The 12,354-nt window shown below is 33.7% G+C and overlaps 1 protein-coding gene across 1 annotated transcript in view; it reads right to left on the reverse strand.

The window, feature by feature from the left end:
• Positions 1-619: 619 nt before the first annotated feature.
• The window catches only part of SPATA1 (spermatogenesis associated 1), a 52,576-nt gene continuing 40,841 nt past the window's right edge, over positions 620-12,354 (reverse strand). The window contains exons 11-15 of the mRNA XM_080801419.1: positions 10,084-10,262; positions 8,114-8,212; positions 7,265-7,352; positions 5,735-5,847; positions 620-857 (exon numbers count right to left, since the gene is read on the reverse strand). Coding sequence (XP_080657545.1) covers positions 819-857; positions 5,735-5,847; positions 7,265-7,352; positions 8,114-8,212; positions 10,084-10,262 — 518 coding nt within the window. The 3' untranslated portion in view covers positions 620-818. The remainder of the gene's footprint in view (positions 858-5,734; positions 5,848-7,264; positions 7,353-8,113; positions 8,213-10,083; positions 10,263-12,354) is intronic.

The following is a 12,354-nucleotide window of genomic DNA, read 5'->3' on the forward strand; positions in this document are numbered from 1 at the left end:
CATATATAAAGTAAGGCTAATTAATATTTGGCTAAGGCAGTAAATACTTTAAACAGACTCATCCTTGTTGAAGACTGGCTCACCAAAATTCATCACTCAAGTTTTATTTGACTATTCCCATAAAATAAGACCATTTAAGTGATTTGCTCAACATTTTGAGTTAATTTATCCTTATAGTCATAAGCCACTATCCTTTAACTGTAATGTTGGATTAAAACTATTATGTAACGTAATTGTATATCAGGGGGTTAAACTCCCAACACAGGTCAGTCAACTTGTGCTAAAAGATAACCTATCTAGCCTGCATGATATTAAAAAAAAAAACACACACCTTTTGTATTTGACTTATTTTAGTGTGGTTTCTTTACTGCCTAGTTACTTGGAGGCCTCACCATACCCTACTGTCATTACCTATTTCTTTCCTCAGTTGAGTTACCAGTCTAGCCTTTGAAAACATTTAAGTTTAAAACTCCTCTTCTACACAGAGCCCGGCTCCTGGACATCATATCTGGCCAGATATTATCTAGGTCAATCCATATGGGCAGAAATATCTTAGAACTGTTCTATACGTGTCGAACCCTATGTTCATATATGTAAACAGTCTTTTCTCTTGGATAGTATGAGGCAAGAAAATATATAATTTTAAAAAAACAGACAAAATGAGCATATTTGATCATGTTCCATAAAATGGCATGTGTTTTCCCACAGGTAACCTTTGATGTAACTTGGTCTCCAAAGTACAAAGACAGGTGCTATAATTATGCCGGAATTGCAGATGCTTGTGACTTTCTCTTTGTGATGTCTTATGATGAACAAAGTCAGGCCTTGTCAGAATGTACTGCAGCAGCCAACGCTCCCTACAAGGAGACATTAACTGGTAAGAATCTACAAATGATCACTTAAATAATAAGATTATTATTTCTAAGTCATTTGTATACCTTTTCCATTTATAAAGCTACACTGAAACATGAATATCACTTAATCTGGAGAGCTTTCAAGTTTATACATTCTAAAGTTTCCACTTAGTTCTTTTAAAAATCTTGTGGGACAGGTATATTATTAATCCTCTATAATAGATCAGATGATGAGTATTAAGTTCTCATTGCACTGCTATTCAAGCAGTTGACTACTAACTTCAACACTCTTCTCCCAGAATGACATGAAGGAGATCTTTGCTTTTCTAGAATTTGACAGGATATTTTTGTTGAAATAACCAAATAGCAAAGATAGTTATAATGTGAGTACCTACTATGCATGATTGATAGAAGATTGTCTTACTTGGCATTTATTAATGCTCATGCTATATTAAAAATGCTATATTAAAATTCTTAATTAAAAATTAAGAATTCTAATTCTATTAGAATTAAGAGTACTTCTGTCATTCATATAATGTGGGTTTTGCATTAGTATCCCATCAGCCAACTGAATAAAAGATTGCTTGCTATCTTTTGAAGTCAAGTGAAATTTTCTGGGATAATTGGCCCTGATTTAAGTGTTGACTAATAAATAAAAACCTTTTAATTTAGAGACAAAAATCTTAAAGCCTAGCCTCATCACATCCAAATTAACAGTCTAATCATATGCATGTTACTTAAAAATAAAAAAATTCTAATTACAAAGCAATTATTTAACCCAGTGTTCCCAAACTGTGTTTCATAAAGGAGTTCTATCAATACAAGGCTCATTATCAAGTATGTTTGAGATTTGGATATTTAGCATATATTTATTTAAAGGCTCTGAAAAATAGCAAATTTAGTTAATCTTGGAACATTCTTGGTGGAAAAACAAATTTACACTGGGCACAAAAGGGAATGACCAGGAATTTGTTCATCTTTCTCTTTGTTGACTAGAGTAAAAGGGGGGCATTTCTTGTCCCTGTCTAATTATACTTCTAGAAAGCACAAGTGTTCCATGCTTTAGAAATATACTACAAAAAGTTCTGAGAGGTGCTTGGGTAGCTCAGTCGGTTAAGTGTCTGCCTTTGGCTCAGGTCATGATCCCGGGGTCTTGGGATTGAGCTCAGCAGGGAGCCTGCTTCTCCCTCTCCTGCTCCCCCTGCCAAATAAATAAATCTTTAAAAAAAATTTGACAGAGATAACACGTAGGCAGAAAGGCAGAGAGAGAAAGGGGGAAGCATGCTCCCTGCCGAGCAGAGAGCCTGACTCAGGGCTTGATCCCAGGACCCTGAGATCATGACCTGAGCCAAAGGCAGAGGCTTAATCCACTGAGTCACCCAGGCACCCCCTGCCAAATAAATTAATGAAATCTTTAAAAAAAAATTCTGAGACCATCCCTGCCAGAAAGTTTAAGAACCTTTCTGAATCTAGAATACCAAATATATCTTAGCACCTAATACACACAATTAGCTTGCTTTCCTGAAATGTCATTCTTCCTAGAATTAAATTTTGTGAAATTTTTGCTTCAGTTTGACCTTTTGAATGTTTTCTATTGTTCAAAAAGAAATAATTTATCAAATGATACAGAATTTATAGTTCTTAAGGGATAATGTTTAGAATGTCATGTTAGGGAAACACTATTAGTATTTTGCATAAATGTACCTGGTTTTTCAGACTTCAATTCTGAATGGTTGCATAGCTTGTATAAACCCATTAGTAGAATATAAAAAGAAAAGAAAAACATAAGCTTTTTCTGTCCCAATTTGATTAGGCTACGATGACTACATCAAGATAGGCATTAACCCTAAGAAGCTTGTAATGGGTGTTCCCTGGTATGGTTATGATTATACCTGTCTAAATCTACTGGAGGTAAGTAAGGATTATTTCTTATATAATTTTTTTCTTCCTATTCTTTAAAGCCTGTTTGAAATTTGAGACTAAAAAGTAGAGTTTATTTTTTAATTATTTAATCCCATGGACGTTTCTGAGTATTATATATTTCCTTTCAATAGTGAAATTTAACTTTTATACTGTATAGTCTATCTGTTTACAGTATACATTTTTTTTAAGATTATTTATTTACTTGACAGAGAAATCACAAGTAGGCAGAGAGGCAGGCAGATAGAGGGAGAAGCAGGCTCCCTGCTGAGCAGAGAGCCCGATGTGGGGCTCGATCCCAGGACCCTGGGATCATGACCTGAGCAGAAGGCAGAGGCTTAACCCACTGAGCAACCCAGGCGCCCCTAGAGTATACATTTTATTTCTAATATAGTTTTTCTGATTTGGTTCCTAAGATTTGCTTACACGTATAACATGAACATTTTTGTATTTCTAGGATCGTGTTTGTACCATTCCAAAAGTCCCTTCCTGGAGGGATTCTTGTGGTATTACTTCAGGACGTCAGGTGCCCTATAAAGTAATTATGAAGCAAGTAAATAGTTCTGTTTCTGGAAGCCACTGGGATAAAGATCAGCAGGCTCCTTATTATAATTACAAAGTAAGATTTTTCACAAATTATGAATCTTTATTCTATCCACCTTCTTTTAGGGTACAATATACAGATTACTGTTTATATGAGTAAACTTGTCTAATCAGGACTTTACTTTGCTGGTGAGCAGTTCAAGTTATGGTAATAATGGAACTGCTCTGCATGGGCCACTTGTCATATCACAAACAGGATTGCCTTAATAGTTGATAATTATCAACTGTGGCTTTGGACCAAAACAGGTTACTAGGTCTGTCAACGTAGCCTAAGGATTCTGATGAGGCTGTTTTATAGGGAGGCATGATGCTGAGACTAAGAAATGCATTAGTAGAAAATGGTATAAACAGAAACTTAAAGAAATAGAGTACATGACCAGGGCAATTCTGTTAGGTAGTGTTTGATAAATAGGACCTGCTATACCAAAGAGGCAAAGAGATTTTTCCACACTTCAAAAATATAATTACAAACCATCTTCAAATTTACTTTAGATTTTGTCACTGTGGAAGGAGCCCTAAAATTTTATGATGTAAGTTGATTTCAGTATGAACTTACATTCTTTATTAATCTGGTACCCATTTATGAAAAAAACTAAACATTTATATTTAATATTTTAATGGTATACAGGCATGTACATACATATCAATTACACAGAAAGCTTTGATATAGAGCTTTCTAAATCTTAAATTACATACCTACTCATTAACTAGGCTTACAATTTATATAACTAATTAAGATATTTATTAAATTAGGGTATATTATACTCCTGTCTTTGCCAAACAGTGTAATAGTTTACACTCTTTTTGTAGTCCCTGTCTTATTTTTGCCTTGATTGAAAAAAACACCTTCTTTAAAGTTTTAGAATTCAAGAAATATTTTGATAAGCCTTTGAAGGCCATTCATTTAATGGCATTTTAGACAACAATCTGATTATAAAACTTTTTTTTCTTTTATTGTAAAATTCCATAGCAAGCAAAATTAAATTTCTTGCTGTGACTGAAGAGAATCATTCTGCTTTTTTATGCTCTTTCATCATGCACTCAATATTCTTGAAAGCATATATATGCCATAATCGTGCATATGTTAATCTTACATTTAACTCAGTTTTTCATCCTTCACTATTTTGAGGCATGTGAAATTTCTTAAAACTATCAAAAAGGTTCAAAGTACTTGCCACAATAATGGCAAAATTCAGAGATCTAGGACTTTGGGTTTGCCCCTAAATCTGTAAAAATAAGTTCTACAGTTGCCTTTAATAGTGAATCATAATTTAAAATTTTAAAGAACGTGAGATATGCTTGTAGTAAATGAGTCTACTTAAATACTCCACAGTTTATTCATTTACCAAGTGCCTAATGTCCTTTAATCATTTTAGGGGACTACTCTAATTCCAATGGTGCTACCATAAACAACCTATTACTGGTATCCACTGAGAACTGCCTTTGAAAGTGTCCCAGATGTTATATAAGAATCAGTAAATTATTTTAAATCACAGGCCATTCTATTTTTTAGTTCTTATTTTTTCTTCTTTTCCTTAACCCTTTTGCCTAGTTCTGTTCCTTTCCTCTTTCTTTTATCCCTTATCCAATAGCATACCTACCTTCTAAGAGAGACGGTGTTAGTACTAGATAGAGGCAGTTGATGCTGGGGAGGACTTCACAGGCTAGTTTATGGTTCTTAATTCTGTAAGACCTATTAAAGGAGATATTTTCCCCACCCATTACCTTTTGATTTGGCAAATTCGTCCTAAACAAAATCATCCCCTGAGCTCCTAATTAAAAAAAAAGAACAAAACAAAAATAAAACCACATAAGCTGGTTTTAGAGGACCATAGCAGTGATCCTCCTTAACTATGTCTGTATATCAGAATTACCTAATGGGATAGTAAACACAAAACAAGGACATGTCCTAGGTTCCAGCCCTAGAATATTTTGATTAAGTAGGTTTCATGTGGGTCCTAGGAATTTGTATTTTGAAAAGCTCCATGAGTGACTCAGATGTACATCTTGGTTGCTAACCATCAGATCAGACCAAGGAAGAAATCTCAGGGCATGAAGGAACGAGAGCATGAGAAGGACTTTAAATATAGTACAGACTATATTACGAAGCTCATTTGTGTAATCTCTGCTGTTGTGAAAGTACCACAATCATATCTAGAAAGTATCACATACAGAACCATGAAAGCATAATGTACTGTGCCCTAAAATTTCTATTTACTTCATTGTATCCTTTTTGAATCATTGGATTTAATACTGTACTGAACAGTTTAATTTATTCTTATAGGATTCTTCTGGCCACTTTCATCAAGTGTGGTATGATGACCCTCAGAGCATTTCTTTAAAGGCGGCATACGTACAAAAGCATGGCTTACGAGGCATTGGCATGTGGCACGCAAATTGTCTTGACTATTCTGGAGATGCTGTAGCCAAACAGCAAACTGAAGAAATGTGGAAAGTCTTAAAACCAAAGCTGTGACAGATAAACATCTTTTGTCAAACTCTTAAGATTTAGAAAAATGAATCAGTTTAAATCAGTTTCTTGAAGAGAATACAAATATCATGTCACATATTTTAGTTACTCTACTTAAAAGCAGATAAAGAAATGCTTTGATTGTTTAAAAACAAAGGTAAGAAGTCAACTTACTATATTACTCTTTTATGCTTAATACTATAATTAGGAAAAACTGTTTTCAGGATTTTATTATGCTAATTTTAAAAATATGTATAATTTGAAGTGGAAACTATTTGCTCAGAATAAAATTTTTAAAAACCTAGACTTTGAGAAGCACTTTGTTCTATACTTTTTGTTCAATTAATTTAAAACCTGCAATTTAGTATCTTTTAAGTCTCCAAAAGGGGGAAAAAGGAATAAAATAAGTAATATTTTGAGTTAGTAGTATTTTTTTTTAAGATTTTATTTATTTATTTGAGAGAGCATGAGAGAGGAGAAGGTCAGAGGGAGAAGCAGACTCCCCAAGGAGCTGGGAGCCCAGTGCGGGACTCAATCCTGGAAGTCTGGGATCATGACCTGAGCCCAAGGCAGTCGCTCAACCAACTGAGCCACCTAGGCTACCCTGAATTAGTAGTATTTTTCACTGAAACTATTTTTATGAAGTTATAGCAGAAACTTTATTTACCCTTCTAGTTATTATTCCTTCATTTATGAACATCTATAATTTATATCCTAGCTAGTTTATATTGGCATTTTACTTTTAATTTTCTAAGGATATTGGTTTCTCAATTATTTTCTCTGCACAATTAAAATTTTTCTAAATGTACAGAGGTCTCTGTTCTCTTCCTCAGGGTAATTAAGAATATTGTGTTACACTTATATTAGTTCCTATAAACACATTAAAAATTTGCTTCCTTGAATTCTGGTCTTACATAAATCTGCCTTCCCTGTATAGTCTCCCTGCCTTCAAATTGGAATAAATGATGATCCTGTCATCTGTTATTGAGACTATTTCATTTTCTATTTACTCAGTTATTTATCACAGAGAAAAACCAACCACTTTCCATAGTATTAGCTGAATTACTACTGTCTGTATTTATAAAATTTTTAATTCTTAGATACTAATCTGTATCATAGCCTGGATGTAAGTTCAATATCCCTATTTTATATTCCCAGATTGCTTTTAATTAAAATACAATCAACAAACTGCCTCTATTTAAAAGAGAAAATTATATAGTACTATAAAATATGTAATACTTAAAAGCTTCAAAAATAACCAAGTAGCCACCATTTTGCTTTCTTACGTCTAATATTTCCTGAAACACTTTGTAAAACCTGCATGAAAAGTGAAAACATATAAACTTATGATTTATATAAATTACTGCACCAAGGAGAACAATGGTTAAATTTTTTGACAAGTTATAAATTAACATACCTAATTGAGATTGTAAAGATGTGTTAATTTTCTTCTGTGCCAGTTCAGCTTTCAATGTGCGTAAATCTGAAACTGCTTGCTTTCTCATCTATAAAAAGAATCACCTTTCAAAAATGAACTTTCATCTTACCCTTCTAAAATTGAGAGAGGCCTAATTGAATGCTGCTAGTGAAAAGAATCTAGACCTGCACTATTCAGTACAGTAGCTACCTGCCACGTGTAGCTACTTATATTACATAAAATTTAATAATCAATTCCTTAGTTACACAACAAGCTACACTTCCAAGTGCTCAATATCCTCACATGGCTACTGGTTGCTGTGTTAGTGCAGATACAGAACATTTCCATCATTGCAGAAAGTTCTAATTGGACAGTTCTGATTCTAGAACATTATTCATGTCATAGATCTATTATAAAGAAGTGAACTTAGAGCTTTCATATAATTATATATATATATGAAAATAATCAGAGCATGAGATAATTACTCCCGGAACAGGTAAAAAAAAAATTAAATGGGGTTCAGTGGTTTGTCAGACTTATTTACGGATGACTTAATATATGAAAATTACTTTTAAAGTATTAAGACTCTACACTGATTCAGAAGGTCCTTTTCCTTTAATTCTTAGTGAAATTCTACTAATTTTACTTTGGCCTTGTTATAACCTTTATGCCTTTACACAGGGTTTAATTCTTGCATTTTTCTCACTCATGCTCTTGGTTGTTAAGATAATGATTTTAAGACAATCCTTACTATCCTTACACTAAATTAAATTTTGATGCCCAAAATTAAAACACTAAAACAATTTATTTCAAGATAAATGTTATCTGATTAGGAGAAATGCAAATTACCTTAACTTCTATTATGAGTTTCATTTTGTCAGTATCCAGTTTTCTCTTAAGTTGGTCAATTGCATGCTGTACTTCAGTGATTTGGATGATGAGGTAATTCTGTGTGAAATACATAAAGACACCCTTACTTAGTAAAACATCTATTTTTATTGCCTTGTAAACTATGAAGTGATAATTCCAAAAAAGCAAATCATAACCTATTGCATAAAATAAACTCATTGCTTGGAGTAAATTTCTTGTCTTAAGGACCACATTCTCTTCTGTTCTACCACCTTTATTCATGTTTTATAAAAATAAGTAGATATCTGTACAAGTTGCCATTAAATTAGCACCACAAAGGCAAGAACTATTACTACAAAAGGAATATACTAGGTTTAAGATACTAGGCTTTTGAATCAGATTAGTATTTCTTTAAAATACTTAATAATGGAATATTATATTTTATATAAGACGACTTTCTGGTTATTTTTGTTTAGAAAAGTTTTGAAGTATAGTGCTCCACAAAAACTATTAAAAATTTTAAGCTGCCATTGTGAAAAAAAAATTGGTAAAACAAAAAATCAGCTATGCAAAATAAAAAGTATCTGCTAAAATGGACAAACTATTACTTGAGCCTATTTGAGTTTTACATTAGGTTTATCTAAAATGGTAAACTTTTACTCATAGAAACAGAACAGATTCCGGAGGTGGGTTGGTAGAGAATAAGGGGAAATGGGTGAAGTTCTGAGGATATAATGCCCAGCACAATAACTATAGCTAACAATACTGTATTGTAGGGGCCCCTGGGTGGCTCAGTGGGTTAAAGCCTCTGCTGTCGTCTCAGGTCATGATCTCAGGGTCCTGGGATTGAGCCCTGCATAGGGCTCTCTGCTCAGCAGGGAGCCTGCTTCCTCCCTCTCTCTGCCTGCCTCTCTGGCTACTTGTGATCTCTCTCCAATAAATAAATAAAATCTTAAAAAAAACCCAAAACAATATTGTATATTTGGAAGTTTCTTAGAGAATAGACCTTAAAAGCTCTCATCACAGGAAAAATAGTTTATAATTATTGTGTGAATCATTTTATAATATATACATATATCACTTTATCTTAATGTTATATGCCAATTATATCTCAATAAGACTGGGAAAAAATAAAATAGCAAACTTTTACTATTTCATCATGTCTAAAGTCAAATCCATACTCTTAATCATAATTAACATACAGTCTTTTTTGGTCAACCAACAAAAATTGATAAATGGCCTCGAATTTATTTGTTTATACACAGAATAACTCAATTAAAAAGTGAACTTCATGTCTCTGATCTATCAAGGTTCAATACTATCTCAGGAAAAAAATCAAAATATAATTTAGTAATTTTAATTTAATAATTTAATAATTTTCTTAGAATACCAATACCTTTATATTCTGTAGGTGTTATTAACTAGTCCCCAGCTAAAGAAAAGGAATGTAGTGCAGACTTTTGACCCCCTGCCATATTCATCTCTTTCCCATAGATTCAAAGAAAGTGACCCTATCCCCAGGTACCGAAGTAGATCCTAAGTAGTCTAAGTTAGCACACAGCACTCCCTGATAACTACTATTAATCCAAGTTCAACCTGGCTGAACCTCCACCGGGCTAAAGGAAAAGTTTTATATATTCTTTTTTGGGAGGCATATAGTTCCACTAGCTATCGGCAACTCTACTGGTACCATGAGGAAAAGCAGTCTTATAATGAAGCCAACACTGAAAATAATAGGGAAGAACTACCGGAAGCACCTAGTCCCTTTAAAGACATCATTAAGCTGCTGATGGTATTTTCTCAGCACCCATTACAGGAGATTATAAATTTTCTTATTGTTGAAGCCAGGTTAAGTCAAGGTTTTGTTACCTGTACCCCAAAGCATCCTACATGTAATACTAACAATGATAAACCATGTATTTTGAGTAGAACTTCTCTAACATAATATGAACACCTTTAGTAATAAGTACCTTAGAGTCTGTGATGTTTGCCAAATTCTTTGGTCTCAACTTGATCTCCCTGGCTTCAAGTTGCATGAGCAGTTTTTTATAGTAAAGTTCCAAATCTTCTCTAAGTTTTGTTAAAACCTCCTCTAGTGATGCTGTGATTTTCTTTGTTTCCAAGTATTTTTTCTTCCAACCATCACAGGCTATAAAAAAGCAGACTGTAGTGTGAGTCTGACTAAAGGATTAAACTTTTCCATCTGGAAAGGACCCTAGAGTTAATTTAAACCCTTCTACTCCCCTAAACTTCTTCCCACATATGTTGAGGAAATTAAAGCAAAGATTGAAATGTTTACTAGATAATAAAAGGATTTGCCTTACAAATACAGTAGTGATAAACACAGGAACCAGACCAAGTTCTTTAACTTTGTAATTACTTCTGAAAAATCTTCATTGAAAATACTACCTATAGCAAAATGTGTGTATTTATTTTGATCACTTTTTTCCAGAGAAAGGCATGTCTTTTCAGCCACCCAAAATGACTTACATTTTATAAAATAAGCTGATTCTGATTCATCACTTACTAAAATTATTCCAAATATATTGCCAAAACTTATATAAGGCAGGAATTTCTTAAATCTGAGCCCCTTAGTTGAGAAAATTAGAAATTTAATACCACCAGTTTAGGCTATCATTTTGACACCAAGGAGATTCTAAATACAAACTTAACAGGAACACAAATGGCAGGCTATTATATCAAACTATGTGTTTATTTCTAAAAGATTATCAAAGAAATGAAAACCCAAATTTAAAAAGTCTATAAGGAGATTTGATTAAAATTCAAGAGTTTTATTTCCCTCATGCCTTATATCCAATCTTTCAGCAGGTTCTATTGATGCTATTGCCAAAATACTTCCAGCATCTGGCACATTCTACCTTCTTCAAAGCTATGTCCCTAGTTAATCCACTATCATCTTTTTTTTAGGATTTATCTTGACAGAGAGCGTGCATATGTATGTGTGCTCAGAGGGAGAGGGAGAATCTGAAGCAGACTCCCTGCTGAGCACAGAGCCCAACATGGGGCTCAATCTCTGAGGTCATGACCTGAGCTGAAATCAAGAGTCAGATGCTTAATCGACTGAGCCATCCAGGCACCCCCACTATCATCTTTTGAAAGTACATTATGTTTCTAACTGGTCTCTCTGCTTCCATTCTTGCCCCTCTAACAGAACAGGCTATTCCATATAGCAGTCATTCTGATCTTTTAAAAATATTTTTTAAATCCTATAAACCTCTGGCTTAAAAATCCTCCAATGGCTTCTCACCTACTTAGAATAAAATCTAGATTTCTTGAATGGGACTCTCTGTTCCTTGCTGACCTCTTGATTTTATTTTCCTCTACATTACTCTGTATTTTGTTCCAGCCACACTGGCCTCATTTCAGGTCCTTACTACTGCAAGCTCGTTTCCATCTCTGAACCTTGACATTTTAGTGTTCCTTCTGTTCAGACATTTTTTCTTATTTCCTTACCTGCCTGCCTCCTTATTAATCACATCTTTATGACACCGCCTCAGTGATGCCTTCCTTGAAAACCCTAGCTCAAGCAGCTCTACTGTGCCATCACCCTTTACTATGCTCTTTTAACTGACTTCTGAGTTCTGGTCAGTAGCTCATACTGTCTTATTTGTTCACTCTCTGTGTCTTCCCATTAGAAGCAAGCTCCTTAGGAGCAGGGCCTTGTTTATCTTGTTTGCTGGTGTGCCCTCAACATTTAAAACAATGTAGGGAATTGAGGCACATAACCTCAATAATTATTTGATGGATGATACATGTCTTCTATCTTGAAACATTCCTGTTGAAATAGAAAGTGAATGATCATTCTCATTTTATAAACAGAAAAAGGGAGGCACAAAGAGAAGAAATAAGTAAAAGATTGATCTGGTATTAGAATCTTGGTCCTATGATTTTTAGTCCATTACTCAAATTTGTCTGATAAATTCACTTTGAACAGTACAACAAAGCTGAGTCATTGCCACCATTTCCAGAATAACACTTAATATTATGAGGTGGAGCCTGCAGAAGTATCTCTGACATTGTCTGTAACTTTTAGTCAGTTATAGTACTGAAGAAAGAGTCTTGCTGTAAATTGAGGATCCTAAAAACCAGTTAATTCCATATATACCTTTTATTCATACAATCCTCAAATACAACTCAAAATGTAGTCCTTTCAAATCCTTCAACATTTCTCAAACCATTATCCTATATTTTCTCCATTCTGGCTCATTTTTCCATTTCTA

This window comes from Martes martes, assembly GCF_963455335.1.
Source record: "Martes martes genome assembly, chromosome: 4".
Classification (NCBI taxonomy): Eukaryota; Metazoa; Chordata; class Mammalia; order Carnivora; family Mustelidae; genus Martes; species Martes martes.